Source organism: Thermobia domestica, chromosome 10 (genome assembly GCF_964235325.1).
Source record: "Thermobia domestica chromosome 10, izTheDome1.hap1.1, whole genome shotgun sequence".
NCBI classification, from domain to species: domain Eukaryota; kingdom Metazoa; phylum Arthropoda; class Insecta; order Zygentoma; family Lepismatidae; genus Thermobia; species Thermobia domestica.
This window is the reverse complement of record NC_137463.1, coordinates 268479661-268500105: the sequence shown is the minus strand read 5'-3', so window position 1 is coordinate 268500105 and position 20445 is coordinate 268479661. Positions and strand designations below refer to the sequence as shown.

General features: G+C 36.9%; 1 protein-coding gene across 2 annotated transcripts in view; it reads left to right on the top strand.

Annotated features, from left to right (window-relative positions):
* Window positions 1-20445, top strand: part of LOC145663210 (glutamyl aminopeptidase-like) — a 133571-nt gene that overhangs the window by 87356 nt on the left and 25770 nt on the right. For both annotated transcript variants that reach the window (XM_081729564.1, XM_081729565.1), the window contains exons 9-11: window positions 9522-9646; window positions 15538-15732; window positions 19510-19589. In XM_081729564.1, the coding sequence (XP_081585690.1) occupies window positions 9522-9646; window positions 15538-15732; window positions 19510-19589 (400 nt within the window). The remainder of the gene's footprint in view (window positions 1-9521; window positions 9647-15537; window positions 15733-19509; window positions 19590-20445) is intronic.

The window sequence follows — 20445 nt, the reverse complement described above, 5'->3', positions numbered from 1 at the left end:
TAAACACGTGTGCAAAAAAGCTCACTCTTTTTTTACTGTAGATATTGGTAAACAACTGGAGAACATGTTTTCCCGACCACATTTTCTGGCAAATCTGTCAATATCGCAATCACGTCAGGGTAACTTGAGTAGTGTTAGAGATGGTAAAATTTATAGGAAATTCAGGGAAGAACACCCATTATTAGTGGATGAAGATGGAATTTTATCTTTGACAGGGATCATAAATGTTGATGGCGTTACCTGTTTTAACAGTTCTCATATCACTTTCTGGCCATTCTACATTTCCATATTAGAAATAGATGAACCGATGCGATGGAAACCAGAAAACATTCTTCTAGTTGGATTGTTCACTTTCATCGGACTTCCAGAGTTGCACGTTAAAAAGAACGATTTATTGCATTCTGTATTTTATTCATGTGTAGCTGCACAATTGAAGAAGTTTGAATGTGGTGTTCTTCTACAAGGACAATATACTTTGAAAAATAATGTTATCACTCAGGTACGCTTGCATGCCATTCTTGGCACGTTTGATAAACCTGCAAAGTGTGCTGTACAGCAGCTAGTACAATTCAACGGCAAGTTTGGATGCAGTAAATGTCTTCAACCAGGACAGTACTTACAACATGGACTACGTATTTATCCGTACAATGTGGCACATCCTAAAGGTCCGCTGCGAAATGACGCAGACCACTCTCGACATAGTGAGAATAAAGAGTTTGGTGCTAAGGGGATAAGTGTATTTGCATTCCTTAATAATTATCAGATTATTGAGAGTACAATGATAGATTACATGCATTGTATATGTCTGGGTATATTTCGTTCTTTAGTCATGAATTGGCTGGATTCCAAAAACAAGGATGAAGTGTGGTACTTAGGCCGCAAGATTAATGTACTCAACAAGCGTTTGACAGAAATAAAAACGCCATCATGTTTAACCCGTTCTCCACGATCGATCAAAGAACGTCGAAATTGGAAAGCTATCGAGTTTGAGAATCTTTTCTTACTGTACTTTCCTATATTTTCTGATATTTTCAATAATACTGATTATTTCAATCACACTTTGCAAATCATCAAACCAGTGGCGTGTTTCTTATCAAGTACAATTTCCGTGCAACATTTGGATGCAATGGAAAAATGTTTGCATGCATTTGTTTTCCAAACTGAACATTTATATGGTAGGAAGCATATGAGTTCTAACGTACATGATTTATTGCACCTCACTGATTGTGTCAAAAATGCAGGACCTTTGTATTCTTTCTCATGTTTCCCGTTTGAGTCACTAAATGGAAATTTAAAACACTACATGCATGGAACACAAGAGATAGGTTCACAGATTGTTAATGGCTTTGCACGAGAAAATGCGTGTAGCGGAACATCTGCAACAGTTAAGATTACAGAATTCCTTTTAAGTTCAAAATCAGTCTCGTTTGCCAATACCACAAAAACTGATTGCTCTACACAGTATATTTTAACACAAGTGTCCGGTATTCCTATTACAGCAACGTGTTTTTCTGGTAAAGAAAGCGCTAAAATATATAAATGTTCTCGAATAGGTGATATACACACAGGAAAAATGCTTTTCTGCACTTCTAAACACTGCACTAACAGGAAGCACGATGACAGTTACTTTTTGCTTGATGACTGTAGCACAGCACATGTTTGTAGGATCATAGAAATATATGTTATTGAATGCGAATCTTGTTGCAAAGAACATATATATTTTTATGTTGAAAAGATGGAAGCTGAAACTGCTTTCACAGAAAAGTGGTACAATCTGCCCATAACACACGTTTTTCACTGTAATAATGATTCGTCTGTTACTCATGATTATGTCATCCTTACGAAGGAATTATTATATACAAAAGTCATATGCATAAAAGTTGGACAGGATAGGTACTTTTCAACCTTCTTGAATTGGATGATATACAATTGAACACTACACCTGAGTCATCTGCAGATGAAGAATTTAAGAATAGCAGTAAGGTACTTTGCAATTATTATGGAATGTAGAGTTTATTAAGTTAATAGAACAAAACTTGTATCTTTTGTCTTGCAAGGGAAGTATCAATGAGCTCATATAGAAACCTACCGTAAAATTTCACTCAGAGAAAGGAAGTCCTACAGAAAGACCACACACAAAAAAGCAACTGCGTTTTTGAAGTGGAATTAACCGAAATGGCAGATTGAAATGTCGCGTATCCATGTCGACAATTGCACAATCGTTCAGTACCACATCTTGTAAACTGCCTGTTAATAATAAAAAGTCAATAACAACAATGTGGGTACATACTATACTTAAGGGGAAGTCGTACGGTAAGGTGAACCTTGACAGCAGCCATCTTGAATTCAGGTCAAGTTTTGTAAATGGGAATAGGGCAAAATGATACATGATTTTGGGCAAGAATTTAAGTAGTAAAACAATGGTAGCAATAGTTTTAAGATACGTACATTTGGTAAAAAGTTACAGGCATATTTGTTGTGTATATTTCCATGCACACAACTCCCGAATGAAGCAGCTGCCCAAAAGTAAGTTGTCGCTATTGAAATATAACTAAAATTTGTAACTAAATGTTACTAAAATTTGAGACAGATCAGAGGAAAATTGCACATACAGCATTTAATATAAGAATTTTGTTATCAACGATTTTGGCTAAATTTTCGTATTATCTAGTCTATCTCCGCTCCTATTCAACAGATTTGAACCATATTTTCAGAGTACGCTTTCGAAAGTATTGAGTTGTGACCACCGTAACTTCAAACAAATCATCAGAATTACATGGTGTTTAAACTATTTTGTATTTTTCCAATGGAATTTTCGTTTTTCCGGCTTGTATCTCCACCCCTATTCAACCAATTTGGACCAAATTTGCCGACTAATCTCCTACAAGTGTGTACCTTTGCTTAACAACATTTGGGACAAATTGGGAAAATATAAAGGGTGTTTCCTATATTTTTGTATTTTACAAATTGTTGGACAGCTGCTTCATTCGGGAGTTGTGTACATGGAAACATACACAATAAATATGACTGTAACTTTTTACCAAATGCATGTATCTTAAAACTATTGCTACCATTGTTTTTCTGCTTAAATTCTTACCCAAAATCATGTATCATTTGGCTCTATTCCTATTTACAAAACTTGACCTAAATTCAAGATGGCTGCTGTCAAGGTTCACCTTACCGTACGACTTCCCCTTAGGTATAGTATGTACCCACATTGTTGTTATTGATTTTTTATTATTAACAGGCAGTTTACAAGGGGTGGTACTGAACGTATTGTGCTATTGTCGACATGGATACGCGACATTTCAATCTGCCATTTAGGTTAACTCCACTTCAAAAACGCAGTTGTTTTATTGTGTGTTTTTTCTGTGGGACTTCCTTCCTCAGTGAAATTTTACGGTAGGTTTCAATATGAGCTCATTGATACTTCCCTTGTTTAGACGCACGGTTAACATTGTAAACTTGCTTTTGGTTTAATATTCACTGCTAAGATTTTCATAATTTATATAAAACGATGGAACAAAGAAAATATTGTGTTTTCTTTGCAAGAATTTAAAAAAATGTATTTTCAGTCTTTATATAATATACATTTGTATGAAAGCATTTCATTATTTCTTTAATAAACAAAACGAATCTTAAACGTGTGTGTTTCTTTGTTGTAAATACATTTGAATTTCACGCTGGCGACATACAGCAAGCCTATTTGGAAGAAAAACTATAAATTGTGTACATCAGTATATCGTAAATTGCTTTGTTACTCAAAATATAAAACTACCATTCAGACAGTAAGACATGAAATAAAATTTATCCAGGTCTCTTTTCGGGTCAAAACGTGGTGACTGATTGGCATAAACATTGTTTCCAAACAGGAAAAGGTAATAAAGTATAAGTAAAAATAAAGGGGAACAACCGTACTTCAATGAAACAACTATGAAAGGCAACATGATTATTATTTCTTTAATGAACAAAACGAATCTTAAACATATTTGTTTCTTTGTTGCAAAAAATTCGCTGGCGATACACAGCAAACCTGTTTGGAAGAAAAATGAGTATATCGTAAATTGCTTTGTTACTCAAAATATAAAACTACCATTCAGACAGTAAGACATGAAATAAAATTTATCCAGGTCTCTTTTCGGGTCCAAACGTGGTGACTGATTTACACAAACCTTGCTTCCAAACAGGAAAAGATAATAAAGTATAAGCAAAAATAAAGGGGAACAACCGTACTTATATGAAACAACTATGAAAGGCAACAGGATTGCGTCTAAATATCTTTCGTTAATCATAGTTTTTCTGGCATTTCCTGTTAAACTTGCTTCTTGGAAATGGCATTTTAGTCGAAAATTCGCGTTACTCAGTTCTTCCATCGTTGTTTCGTATAGCATAGTAGCATGTACGAAAAATGTTTTGTAAATGTATTGCGCTCTCAGGAAACCTAAATATTCCTTGTAAGCAACGAAAGTGTTGTAAGTGCTAGCCTAAATGTTCATGTAGGTGACACAAATGTTACCGGCCCATGTCAAATGCTGTACAGGTATGTAAAATCTCTTGCCAGCAAGGAAACAGGTGAAAAACATGCATTGTTTTATGTGCGAAACATGCGATGTATATGCATTGTCCTAGTACCATTCAGGCATGTCGTAAGCAACATATACGCTGTAAGTGCACGTAACAAGCATTGTGTATATAGATTATATGCACATGGCATATAACTAAAGTAGATAAAATAACTGTATTCAAGCATATAAAAGTAGAAAAAATCAGAATTAATTAGCACTGTTGCATAGGATGTACATCCTGGGTAACATATACTTGAAGAAAAATAATAGACGAAGAATAAGTATTTAAGAAATGACCTTACGAAAAGTAACAATACTGACTTTCACTCATTTATAGGCGTGCAAGGAGGAAAGGAAAATGTTCAACAGATTTTGTACATTACAGACTAGCAAGTACATGAAGTACAAGTAAGAACTAATTTACATGCGTGTTCCAAAACTTTGTATATATTTTCTTTTCTCCTTGCACACTTGTAAACTAGGTTTCGACCTCAAAAGCTAGTTCCATTACTCTTCGTAATGTCATTTGTTGCATAATTATTCCTTATTCAGTATTATATGTTACCCTGCATGTACACATGTCCAAAATGATTGTCGCATATCTGTAACTGTCTTCTTGGAAGAATATAATTTGATAATGATTTTGCAGGGTACTTTTAATACTGATACTATGTGTATAATCGGGAAATGTATATTTGTGGTAAATTACATGGGAAAAGAATTATACATACGAAAATTAGAATGAGTAAAACAAAATATTGCTAAATGGACAAAGAAGTTTCATTTTCGTTTTATTGTTCTTATTTACTGCTCTTTTGACATTAAATTTGCCACATACGTGTCTCTGCTGATTATACACATACTAACATTATAAGAAATACCGCGCGAATTCGTTATAAAATTATATTTCTACAAAAACATATTTATAGACATGCGACAATAATTTTGGACATGGGTGTACATCACATGCAGTACTTGTGCAAATTAATTCTCAGAAATCTATTTTTCTACTTTTACATGCATGGCTATCATTTTATCTGCTTTAGTTAACACAACGTGCATGTAATCTATATACACAATGCTTGTTAAGTGCACTTCCGGTGCATGTGTTGATAGCATGCCTGTATAATGCCGAGACAATGCATGTACATAACATGTTTCGTACATGTAACAACGCATGTACTTCACCTGTTTCCTTGCTGGCAACAGGTTTTATATACTTGTACAATACATGGGGCATGCACCTGTAACATGTATGTTACATACCTTAACATTCTATTTCCATGCAATGAAGCATCTAAGCAACAGGCCTGTTTCGCGCATGTATAATACATGTACAGCACATGTTTCTTACATGTTTTACATCTGCTACATGCAAGCAGCAGAGGCTTTCCAAACCTGTAACATGTATGTGGCATGTACCTGTCACATGTACAATTTTTATAAATTCTCCACCTGTAACATGCATTTCACATGTATGATTTTTCCATGTTCTCCACCTGTAACATGCATTTCACATGTATGATTTTTCCATGTTCTCCACCTGTTACATGCAAGCAGCAGATGTTTTCCATACCCGCAACATGCATTTCACATGTATGGTTTTTCCATGTTCTCCACCTGTTACATGCAAGCAGCAGATGTTTTCCATACCCGCAACATGCATGTCACATGTATGGTTTTTACATGTATACATACATTACATGCATGTTTCGTAAGTACTTTTCACATGTACCAGGCAAAAGCTATTTATCATACACGCGTATAACTTGTGTTCAGCATGCATGTTACAGACATTATACATGACATGTACATCACATGTTCTATACTGGTACAGCGGCTGTACTTGCACGTCTTCTTCGCTGACAGGCACTTTACATACGTTTTTATGGTAGATCTACTAGGGTATCTACCATACAAACACCTGTGCAGTAATACCTGTTCATGCCCTGTACATGTTTGCTCAACATGCATGTGTAGGGCGTTCAAACTGGGGTCATTTTCAGGCACCTGCACATGTGCCTGTCCCACAGGTGGATAAATGGCCTGTGTTACATGCGCCTGTACATGTGCCTGTTTTTTTCATAAGGGATACTTCTAATAAACGTACTCGTATTAATATTATTACTACATATTTTAAGGCTCCCTAAAAATCATATTTGGTATGTTAAATATTTGATCAATGTACAGATATCTTACTAGGGATGTACTTGAACCTGAACCCACAAGGTGGGGGTGTTGTATATATTTCCTGAAAACTTAGGTCAAGGTAAGATCAAAACCGGTTACCAAAAGTGGGGGGTCTCATGCATTCCGCTTGGAGGCAGCATTTTACTCATTGTTATTAAAATCGTTAAGCGTGTCCATGAAGTCCGTTGCAACTCCAAAAAGTCTGAAATGGTGAAACAGATATGAAAACAGAAAATAATGTCTTTCATCATTTCAAAAGTACAACGTATCAAAGTAAAATAAAATTCCCAGGGTTCCAGACGGGTTCCAACTCAAAATTTTTAAATGAAAAGGGGGATCAACTTGCATATCGTATGGAAGTTGGTGTTAAATGAAAGAAGATAAATCAAGTCTCGACTCTCTACGATAAGCCTGTGCAAAATATAGCGGTAGGTCAAAATATCAATACAATCTTCATTGCAAAGTCTATGGTCACTCGTGTGAATCTGAAACGGTGGGATAGGTATTAAAACAAAAAGAAAAAACTAGAATGTATCAAAGTAAAAAGGAAATGTCTCAAGGTCACCCGCAGGATCCCAGACGGGGTCCAACTCAAAAGTTCCAAATGCCAAGGAGGGCAAATAAGCACATCATGCGAAAGCTCAAGTTGAACCGCTTTCCGATTTCAACATTTTGAATTGGACCCCGTCTCGGACTCTGCGAGGGACCCTGGAACATTTTTTTTAAAATTTTGAATCATTATACTATTGAAATAATATATTCGTATTTTCATTTTTACTCCTATCCCAACGTTTCAGATTCATACGAGTGGCCATAGACATTGCAATGAAGATTGTGTTGATATTTTGACCTACCGCTATATTTTGCACAGGCTTATCGTAGAGAGTCGAGACTTGATTTATCTTCTTTCATTTAACACCAACTTCCATACGATATGCAAGTTGATCCCCCTTTTCATTTAAAAATTTTGAGTTGGACCCCGTCTGGGACCCTGGGAATTTTATTTTACTTTGATACGTTGTACTTTTGAAATGATGAAAGACATGTGTTTCTGTTTTCATATCTGTTTCACCATTTCAGACTTTTTGGAGTTGCAACGGACTTTATGGATAAGCTTAAAGATTTTAATAACAATGAGTAAAATGCTGCCTCCAAGCGGAATGCATGAGACCTCCCCAATTTTGGTAACCGGTTTTGATCTTACCTTGACCTAAACTTTCAGGAAATATATACATCACCCCCATTTTGTGGGTTCAGGTTCAAGTACATCCCGGGTTACACTGTAGTGTTACATTTAATACAAACTATGAACTTCCCAGTTATTAGCTTGTACTTGTTCAAAAAGGTGTTCTTCCACCCAGCCAGTGACTCTAGTTCCATTGCGTCCAGTGACAGAAACGTTACCAGGATCACGAAGGCTTAATTGAAACCCTATACCGTTATAAGTGGCTTGCCCTTCAGAGAGATCGAATAACGCCACAACACTAATGGGCAGTTTCGTTCAAGTTAATGTCACTATGGTAAAATTTGCTTCGTCAGTTATTTATGATTAAATTAATTAACAGATCTATAAAGGAGAATTTTAAAGTAAATTATTGACTCTAAATTGCAGAATATGGAACTGAATTCAGTCTTCCATTCACGTTTTTGATATCAATTTCAAAGGGATATGATTTCATACAGCTAAAGCTATACAAATATAGCTAGATAGGCAAAATTAGATATTACTCACTAATAACACAGTCACACACACACACACACACAAGTAAAAGTTCTGTGCAGTGGACCCCAGGATATGAATTCGATGTATTTTGTTACACAGAATCCAAATTTCGAAACCCTAGGACGATTGACCGTGTCAATATTTTTGGGCGAAAAATTTGAGCGATTTTGGATAGGAAGAATACACGTAATAGAACTGTACAAAGAAACAGAAGGTCTGTGCAGCGGACCTCAGGGTATGGATTCGATGTATTTTGTTACACAGAATCCAAATTTTGGAACTCTAGGACGATTGGCCGTGTCAATATTTTTGGTCGAAAAATTTGGGCGATTTTGGATAGGGAGGACACACTTTTTCGCCCATAAAACAAAATTGATACAGTCAATCGTCCTGGGGTTTGGAAATTTGGATTCTGTGTAATAATAAAATACATCGAATCCATACCCTGGGGTTCAGTGCACAGACCTGTTTCTTTGTACAGTTGTATTACGTGTATTCTTCCTATCCAAAATCGCCCAAATTTTTCGCCCAAAAATATTGACACGGTCAATCGTCCTGGGGTTTCGACCATTTGAAGAACAGAAGTTCATGTTGGGTTGACAATATTGTTAAATGAGTGGTCTTGCGGAGTATGTCAAATAATGTCTTTCTACTGATATTTGCATGATATACAATTTCGTTTATTGCTGTCAATTAATTTAAAAGTTGCAAGGATATTTTGAAATAAATAACCCAACTTGTATATGCGTATTGATCTGAGTAGGATTAGGTAATATGCTGATATTATTTAAGTCATGAAAGTTTGAGTCTTGAGATCGATTTGTGGCCCTTAGACAAAATTTCATTTTTTGAAATGAGTTATAACAGTATATACCGGTATTTATTTTAGATTTAGATTTTGTTTAAGTGTATTTTTGTGACTTTATATTATTGAATAAAATAAATCCAGAAAACCTAACATACAACTTTTGTTAATTTATATATGTATACGTATTGTTACAAACATGACATATTATGTGTGTTTTTGTTGTGTTTTATTTCAGTTGAAATACCGATTTCTAACGTAGAATGGATAAAGTTTAACAGCAAACAAATTGGTTATTATCGCGTAAATTATCACCAAGATGGATGGATAAGCCTTCAAAATGTTTTGAAGGAAAATTTAAGGGTAAGATATATCCAAGTTATGAATAATTAACTTAAATGAAAATAAAATGTGACCAAAGTAAACATTATTATTATACCATCTTTATAGTTTCGGCAACATATCATTCCCTTTATCAGACTCGTTATGCATAGTGTCTGATACAGGGTGGACATAAAGTCTCCCTGATAACAAAATTAATAACAAGAAAATAAAAAATGCTAGAAGCATGTGGTCTGAAAACGTCGCTTGTATGATACTTCAAGATTTTGCCACAGCCTGTGCTGCCATCTACTAGAGCTGACCGCAGCTCGACAGTCATTTGTTTAAAAATGGCGTTAGCACAGAAGAAAGCGAAGTGTGTGTTATCATGACAAAATCTATCGTCATAGTTCAATGAACATTCAGGAGAGAGTATGGACAGCAGCCACCAGATGTTAAGATCATAAAGGAATGGTATAGCAACAGAAGTGTTTTAGTTCGTGATAGAAGCGGTAGACCGAGTGTTAGTGAGGAACTGTGGAAGCTGATCGTGTTGCTTTAACTCGAAGCCGACGGAAATCCTTGCATTGCGCATCATGTGAACTGGACATCCCGAAGTCAACTGTGTTAAAATTTTTACACAAACGCTTGAAGATATACGCATATAAGGTGCAGACTGTTCATGCGTTAACATAAGAAGACCGTCCCCGACGCGCAAGTTTCGCATGTGACGTCGCATGGGCAACTAACGAAGCACATCTGGAAATTCTCTAAATCAGATTTTTTAAAAAACTTTTAGGGCCTTATGCAGAGTCGTTCTGAAGTGTGATTAATGCCATACTAACGAGTTCGACTAACATATGTTTCATGGAGTAGTTAGGCCTTTAGTATATCACTAATCAAACATTAAAACGACTCTGCATAAGGTGGTTAGAGTTTTCCTATTATTTGTCTCAAAGCACATGCTTCTATCTTTCTTAGTTTTCTTGTTATTAATGTTTGTTATCAGGGAGAGACTTTATGTCCACCCTGTATACCCCTGAAGCTTTGACGCAGATTATTAAATGTTTCCTTTGGTCAGATTTTCTTTTTAAGATATACGAAGTTTCAAAGCTAGAATGAACAGTATTAAGTGTGAATGTTCCTTCAAGAAGTCCACTTATCACATCCTAATTTTTGCTTGACAACTAAGAGTTGCATATAGGTTACAATACTAAAGCCTTATAGCAAATGTCAATTTCTCCGTATCTATATGATCAAAGAGTTGTTATTGGGTAGTCTTCTTAATATGCTTGTACATTTCTCTTATTTGACTGGCTTCGACACAAAGATCAACTGAGGCAGGTAGTTATTAAAGAGAGTCTAATAAATTACTTTTCTTCTTTCCAAGGCCAGAAAGTTAATAATTATTTGGTTATTTAGTAAAGTTTGCAAGATTATGAGATAGTAGTGCATATGAAGAAATAATGTCTGATCAATTGTAACGGTCGCTCATGATGGAAACAGGAATATTCTTTTGTTTTCTTTTCTTCTTTTCTCTAAGCCCTGACGATTAACTCTTAATATGTCGTAAGTGTATAGTTAATTATTGCAGTATATCTATACCTATCTATCTATCTATATATATATATATATATATATATATATATATATATATATATATATATATATTGTAAAACTCTGTCCCATATAGGTTGTAGGTAGAGCGTTAATAAAAAGAGCGTCCGGAATCGGCCCCCACTACCAGCTTTTATTATAAAACAGTATTTTACAAAAATACTATACAGATAATTTCTCTAAGTTTGCAAGGTTAGTTACAGGTAGTCTTTGACCGTAAGGTCGCAGACAGGATCTCCACAGAGCCCCGTAGCAGGCTAAGCAGAGTGGAGTTACGGACCCAATGCTCCGTGGCAAGCAGAGGGATGGTTATGTGACCACAGAGCCCCGTAGCAGGCTAAACGGCTGAGCTGGGGTTCCCAGACAGAGCCCCGTAGCAGGCTAAGCTAGGAGAAAGGATAGACCAAGAGTCCCGTAGCAGACTAGAGGCCTGGGATTAGGTTACTCCTAATGTTCCGTTTAAACAGTAGGAGGGACACCAGAAAACTGGTACCTATTTGCTGTCGTCCACCAAATTTATAGGGGTCCTCGGGTGGCGGTGGCGCTGCTGCTCCGTTGTCCTCGTCTGCTCCGTGAGAGGAGCCAGAAGTCCGTCGTCTGCAGGTGATAGTAGATCCATCTGGTGTGTAGAATCCTCTTGCTAAACCATGTGGTGGTGTTTATAAACATTAGCGTAAAGAGTTGTTCATACACAACACCACGTGGGACATTACAATATATTTCTGCTCTCAAAACTTTCATGTATCTTCATTTTTATTCCATTTTAACTTATATATATACACCCGTGTTGGTATTCCTTGTTCTGACCACACATACATACCATATAGGGATGGTTTTCAAAATTATGGAAACATTTGTAGTTTACAACACGTAACATGTATGAGGTTGTAACACTGACAATATGCCCGTTGTTACGGTGTATGGTGAATAGGTAAGAAGTTTTATTTTGACTAATTGCGAGGTGTATTCGGGAAAAAAGAATGATAGGTATTATATAATTAGATATGCTATCTAGCCCCATTTAGATTAAAATTGATAGGTATGTTTAATCATATTTTCGAAATCTTGTTTCGAACAAAATTAAATCCGAAATTTTTAATCAAAATAAACAAATTTGTTAACAATTTATCAACATTCTAACAAAAAAATATATTTATTGAATTTTTTAAACAGGTTCGTTTCTATAGGAGGAATATAAGAGTGATACCAGGTGTATAAGCATAAATCCGTTGTTTTGTAGTCAGAAAAACACGTGTTTTGTTCATAGAAAGCAAAAAGAAATTTATTCAAAGTAGTTGCTCTTGCTAGCTACAGATTTTGCCCACCTCTTGGGCAATTCGTGGATTCCACATAAAAAAAGTCCCTTTCTTTCGAGGCAAACCACTTATCAAGCAATTTGCGGACGTCTGTATACGAATCGAAGTGCTGTTCAGCGAGGGCGTGGCTCATCGACGCAAACAGGTGATAGTCGGAAGGGGCTAAGTCTGGCAAATAAGCGGAATTTGGTAGCACCTCCCAGTTGAGTGTCTCCAAGTAGTTTTGGACTACTGTTGACGTGTGCGATCAGGCTTTTGTTGTGGAGGAAAATCAGCTTGTCATGTCTTTGTTGATACACCGGCCTTTTTTCACACAGAGCACGATGCAGTTTGATCAATTGTTAGTGGTAGCTGTGGGCATTGACAGTTTCACCAGGTTTCAACAACTCAAAAATAGACAATACCTTTCTGATCCCACCAAACACACAGGATCGTCTTCCGTTCGAAGCGATTTGGTCTCGAGGAAGATGTTGAGTGTTAGCCGAGATCAATCCACGATTTCTTGCGTTTAGGATTCCCAAAATATATCCACTTTTCATCACCCCTCACAATCCGATGCAGGAACAACTTTCTTTCCTGTCTGGCGAGCAAAATTTTGCATGTGGTTTGGCGTCTCTCTAGCTGCCGATCGGTCAATTCATGCGTCACCCATTTTCCGATCTTTTGAACCTTTCTCATAGCATGGAAATGGCTGCTTGACTAACACCCAATTGCTCGGCAAGCATTTTTTGCGATTGGGTATCGTCCTCGTTCAAAAGAGTCTGCAATTGATGGTCCTCAAACTTTCGGGGCCGATTTTCACGCTTTTTGTCGCTTAGGTCAAAATTGCCGTCTTTGAACCGACAAAACCAATCTAGGCGCGTTGTTTCCGATACAGTACAGTCACCATAGACCTCCACAAGCATTCAATGCGATTCGGCAGCCGATTTCTACAAACGGAAGCAGAAAAGCAGAGCTTTCCGCATATCGTCGTCGGCAATTCAAAACCTGCTATGTGCATTTTGCAGGAGAAGCGAAAAACAGTATCCTGGTTAGATTTTTCGCTTTATAAAAGTGATATTATAAGTAATATTTGATGCTGCACGTAACTTGATATCTTCTCAAGTTACTTGAGAAGGTATCAAGTTACGTGCAGCATCAAATATTACTTATAATATCACTTTTATAAAGCGAAAAATCTAACCAGGATACTGTTTTTCGCTTCTCCTGCAAAATGCACATAGCAGGTTTTGAATTGCCGACGACGATATGCTCTTTGTCGGGCACAAAACTAGACATGCTTACGAAGGGAACACTGTGTTGTTGTCTGCACTTGCTGACGATGTGCATTGATTCATGTTGCTAGATGTCCAACTCATACAAACAACAGGTCTGGCGTGCCAATGGTAACTTCATACGCTCACGAATGCCATCAACAGTATGAGCAAACAGCGGATTTAAGCTTATACATCTGGTACATATTCATCTTACCAGCATCTCGCAGTACTTGTTTCATTTAGTAAACTTAATGTATATTCGACAAATTATTTAACCACTAATATTTATATTAAGTTCAGTAAAATTAATCTTACGCTCTACAAAAACTTATTTTCTCTTATCTGACGTGCTAGATCGAAGCACCACGAGTAGCTTAGCAGCATTTCTGATCACAGAACCTAAATAACATACAGAGTGAATAAAATGTAAGGTCACATAGGAATTTCAATGTGTATACTTTCAACATCAAATGCATGTTATGCTGTAAGCAATGATTTCAGTTGTCCAGAACTTTTGCCATTGCGTCTCTTATATTATTTATTCCCGTTGCACAATGCATTTCTTCAGATGCCGGTATTCTGAATCTTAACTGGTTAAATCACGTAGGTATATTTAGTACGTAAAAATATACATAGGATATCAGTTACATTGTAATTTTTATTATAATTATTTATGTACCGATATGTATAAACAAAAACAATATCGAACTGCATTTATCGAATACTACTAATGTTGGCATGATTACTGCTATATCGTAAATTGTTTTGTTATATCAGTAACATTAGGAGTCGTTCTACCATATATTCGGCTATGTTACAATCTATTCTAATAACGTGAAATACCAATAAATACATTCCACATATGTTGAACGTGTTTTACGTAGCAAGAAGAAGAATTCAAAGGTAGTAGCTGATTTTTTTTCTTTTTTTGTAGTGCTGTTTCTAACTCTTTCCTATGTTGTTGCAGAGTGGTAGGGTCTATATTCGATTTCACAAACTGTCGAAATGAATGATTTGGTAAGAACTGAACATGGCGAAACAATAATATATCCTAGACACTACTTTGAACAAAAGCCGACAGTTTGGCGCGGCTGTGTCGTTTCTAAAAAAATCAGAAGTAAGTGTGTTATATACTGTTCCCCCCTCCCCTACCACTTCAAAAGAGTAACATATATAAAATCCAATAATATTCATTCATTGCCTAGGAAAAGTTTACAAAGAATATGGTCCACTATCAACAATAACAACTCCTCTTCCACTCTTTCTTCTACATGCCATGTCTCCGTTTGTCGATACAGCCTTCCCTAGTGCTATGAAACTCTCTTCTTTCATAGTGGAATGGAAAAAGATAATGTAATTGACACTATTTTAGAAGAATATAAACCAAGAAAGTCATAGAAAAGACGTTATAAAATTTACTTTTTTGAGGCTCGGTTTGGCGCGCCCTTGACCGGCGCCCGGGTTGCCTGGCCCTTGGTCCATCCCTGGCAATTACCTCCTCTCTTCATTACTTTAGCGTCTTCCTTCACTTACTCAAGCACTCACTCTACACAGTAATCTGAAACTCGAAAACGAAACATCTCTATGTAACCTGGATTTTAGCTCACCCAGTATAATTAGTAATGATACTGAAGAAAAGAAACAACTCTACAATAGGGTTTCTTTTCTTTTTGCTTTTTCTCTCTCTCTTTTTTTTTAATCTTGAAAAAGTAAACACTTTGTTTTGACTGTTCTATTTCTTCAGAATCTTGAACCTACGGACAGAGCAAGCATTCTGAATGACGCTTTCAGCCTTGCTGATGCTGGCCTCATCGATTATCAAATTGCTTTAGACATGCTGGAATATTTGGAGAAAGAAGATGAGTATGTTCCGTGGGAAACAGTGGCTGGGACACTCAAAAGCCTCGGTACTCATTTGTCACAAGCTGACTCAGTAAAGGTAAGGTTTCCCTATAAAATTACTTAGACATACAATTTAGTCATGGAAGTAAGTTTAGTTTACACTGCACCAGCCGAAAATATGTTTATACAGTTTTGTGTTTACAGCATTAATTACTTAAGGCATTTCTTATACAAATAAAAGGTAACCAAGAAAGTTCTGTCGTTTTTGTATTGACCCTCACACCGTGAATTGAATGCGAATGGAGATAAGACAAAGGTCAGTTGTTGCTGTGGATATATCCAACATACTGATTGTGACAGTTCAGTCACACCGTTAACTTGTGTAAGGACAGAGTGAACATGGAACCTCCACATGGCGTCATAAGGGCGTGTATGCTGTACGAGTTCAAACTGAGTCAAATGCCGCTGCAGCGGAGCGGAAGATATGCCAGGCCTTTGGTGAGGGTGTCGTGACTACGTGGACAGTGCAGCGTTGGTTTAACAAGTTTAAGGACGGTGATGAAACACTCGAAGACACACCACGTGAGGAAATCCAACACATGTATAAAATGAAGATCTTCAGACAGCAATTGAAGCGAACAGTGGCCAGACATGTGAGGAACTGGACTACAATTCGGCACCACCTCCATCAACTTGGGAAGCACTACAAGTTGGGTCGATGGGTCCCACATGGTTTGACTCCGGGCCAGAAAGCAACGAGAGCAGACACCTGTGTTTCTTTGCCATCTCGTCTGAGGAAGGAACCATTTCTGGACAGGTGATGACAGGTGGGCCCTGTACGAAGCTCCACGGCGACGTCATCATTGGTTAGAATCCCATGAACCGGTTCCAAAACAGCCGAAACCAGCTCTGCACCAGGAGAAGATCGTCCTGTGTATTTGGTGGATTGCTCGCGACATCGTGCATTGGGAACTGCTACCAGCTGGTCAGTACTGTTAGCAGTTGAGCCGTGTTCAAGAAATACTCAAAACTCTGGAGCCAACACTTCTGAATCGTTAGGGGGTACTTCTGTTACAGGACAACGGTAAGCACCATATGGCTAGGATTACCCAGGACACCATTCTACGCCTTGCTGGGAAACACAATTGCATCCACCATACTTCCCGAACATTGTACCGTCTGATTATCACCTGTTCCATTTCTTGAACAATCACCTTAGAGCACGCCAGTTTAAATCCGTAGTAGAGGTGCAAAATGCACTTGATACCTTCTTCGCTTCACGGCCCACTAAGTTCTACCGCGATGGAATCCATGGCCTTCCAGAACATTGGCAGAAGGTCGTCGATGCTGATGGGGACTATTTTAGATCTTCCAGGTACGTCTTAGGTGTCATATTGATGTTCGAAGGTGATGATTGAAAAAGCAACATAACTTGCTTGGTTACCTTTGTAATTAGTGCTGAAAACTCAATACCGGTATTATTTTATTTTCATTTACTTATACATGTAATTCTAGTTACAGATTTCTGTAATTCCTGATTTTTTTTTTTTTTTTTTTAATTTCCAAGCTTTCGACTTGACCCTGGAGTCTTGGTCACGGAGGTTAAAAACAGGAAGAAAAAGAATTGAAACATCAAGGAATAGAATGGAACAGACTTACCAAGGAAAGGGCTTGTTGTACAGAAACACGTTGTCAAATACATCGGTAATCTTCGAATGGAGTTGTAAACTTCAATATGGTAAAGTCAATTTCTGTGCTTTTTTGTTTCTTGTTGGAGCTCCACCATATTGCAGTTTGCATCAACTCCATTCGAAGATTACCGACGTACTTGACAATGTGTTTCTGTATAACATAGCTCTTCCCTTGGTAAGTCCGTTCCATTTTTATTCCTTGATGTTTCAATTTTTTTTGTTCCTGGTTTTAACCTCCGTGACCAGGACTCCAGGGCGAGTCGAAAGCTTGGAAATTTAAAGAAAATTCAGGAATTACAGAAATCTATATGTAGAAAGATAGAATTCCTAAGCGTGATTTAACAATATCGGTACTCATACATAATTATAAACGTCTGAGAAACATCGGTGTAGTACATATTTGCGAGATGCTGTCTGCAATGTTGCAGGAAAAGTAAATAAGTGGAAATTTTAAAAGAAATATGCATTTGATATGAAGGTGTAAGTTGTATATTGCGAAAGCGTAGTCGAATCCAATTAAAATGAGGTGTAAAGTATGCTATTTTCGATGCACCAAAGTAATGTTTGCTGCAATTAGTGCTTAGTTAGAGATGAATAAGCGAAACTTAACCATTTCCTTGAAAACCTCTTGAGCTAGTTTCGAGAACCGTAGACATGTCATTTTGTCAGGCACAGTTAACATTTCGCTTGTTTCCACTCATACATTACAAAGGTCATGTGACTGTGTAAGTTGACTAACTATATAAATCATTAGCCACAGTTGGGATGAAAAGTGAAAGGAAATGGTCAAAGGATACAAATAATTATAATTAATGTATTTGTAAATTCCTTCATATAAGGAAATATATTTTTTTATTTTTAATACCGAGTTGTCACAATAGTTTAGGAATTCATTGGAGCTTTGTAAAACAATCACAAAAGAATGTTAACATAAATCTACGAACATTGTTTCATGGCGTCTAACAAAGCTCTAAGAAATTCTACATATAGGCTAAATCAGCTTATCGAAGAGTAAATACCACTGCAACTCTTCTGTTATGAAGCTTCATTACGTTCAAAGTAATCAAAAATTAAAATGAAATAAATACAATCTACAGAACTAAAATAAATAGAACTGAATGAGAAAAATCGGAAAGGCTATTACTCACTGCAAAAAATGTGGTGAGTAATAGCCTTTCCGCTTTTTCTCATTGAATCTAATCACCGCTCGCAATATTGTGATAAATACTCTGTAGAACTGAAGTTCAAGAGCTAACTACCAAAATATACATTTCACAGTTTCATTTTTTTTTTCTTTTAAATTATATATTTCACGCCACGATTCAGCATCTCAAAAGTAAGTTCAGTCTCCACACTTATTCCTTTATTGTAACCGAAGTAAAAGTTTCGATTTCAATATTGGAACACCATTGAGAAGAAAAGTAAGAAATACAGGGTTTTCATAAAGTATGAGCGGATTTAATTTGCTTATAATTTTCATAAAAATGCTCATAATGAAATCAAATAAAGTGCAAACGGTAGAGAAGGATTAAATTTTTAGTTGGCAACACTGTTACCGTATCAAAGATAGCGTCGGTGAAAGAGAAAGCGCAATGTGTTCTGTGGTACGCAGAGCTAAAATCACCAATTCTGGTGTGTCGAAAGTTCACCAAAGAGTTCAAAAAGCCGGCACCGACTGAGAGTGCAATACGAAAGTGTCATGCTAAGTTCTTGGAGACAGGAAGCGTCCTGGACCGTCCTCGAAGTGGGAGGCCGCCAACATCGCCTGCAACAGTGAGCAGGGTAAGGGAAAGCATCATCAACAGCCCACAGAAGTCGATTCCTAGTGGCGCCCAGTTAGAGGTGTGGCGGTGAATGAACTCAGCTGGTGCAGATTACAGGTAAAAATTTAATCCTTCCGCTACCGTTTGCACTTTATTTGACTTCAATATGAGCATTTTTATGTAAAGTATAAGCGAATTAAATCCGTCCATACTTTATGAAAACCCTGTAGTTTCCTAGTTGAATTCAGAATCCCAAGAATAGGGTCTACCACAATCCTTCTTCTTCTATTAAAACCAGAACTATTATTTCCATTATTTATCTTCCAGTTTTAAGATTGTAACCCTGCATTTGGAAGTCTGTTGGAGTTTCAGAATATCAAATGAAACTTGTTGTTTATAAATTTACTCTTCATGTTTCAGGCATATATCAGAGGCATCGTACAATCAATATATAACAAAGTACAATGGAGTGACAGCAGTTCGGAGAAGCATTTAACAAGGTAATTTGATTCAGTTCTTGTTTTATCCCATATTTTGTTTTTGTTACAGAACTACAATGTTTTTCAAATGAGACTAAGTAATCGTAAAAATTAGAAATTTATATTTATAAACCCTCGAAACATCGAGACTTTCTCTGGTAGTCCTGTTCAAAAAGTTCTAACGCCCAAAAGGCCATCATTTCTCTTTCAAACAGTCTCTGCTTTTTTCTTAAGCGTAAATGGATGAAACAAATGAAAAAATGAAATGAAATCTTTAAAGGAAATGAAATCTTTGAGTTTTACGTCCCACGGTTATGCCGGTTAGGCTAAAGGAGACGGTGATGATGAGTAATGAATGAAATGGTGGAATGGAGAAAGTGGGAGGAAACGGGAGAACCCCGAAAAAACCCACGCACACGGTGTTTGTCCACCACAAAGTTCACTTGGCGGAGGCTGGGATCGAACCCAGGACCTCAAGCACCAGAGGTGAACGCTCTACCACTGAGCCACAAGTTTTACGTCCCACGGTTATGCCGGCTAGATTAAAGAAGACGGTGATGATAAGAAATGAATGAAATGATGGAATAAAGAAAGTGAGACGAAACGGGAGAACCCCGAGAAGACTCACATACACGGTGTTTGTCCACCACAAAGTTCACTTGGCGCGAGCTGGGATTGAACCCGGGACCCCATGTACTAGAGGTGAACGCTCTACCATTGAGGAATGAAACAAATGTATAACTTCCTTGGCTGTTTAAAATTTATCTTCAAATACGAAACCAGACATAAGGATAAAATTCCAAGTAAACAACATTGAACAACATAATACGAAAACAATCCAAGGTACATAGATTCTATCTTATGCAATAAACTCCCT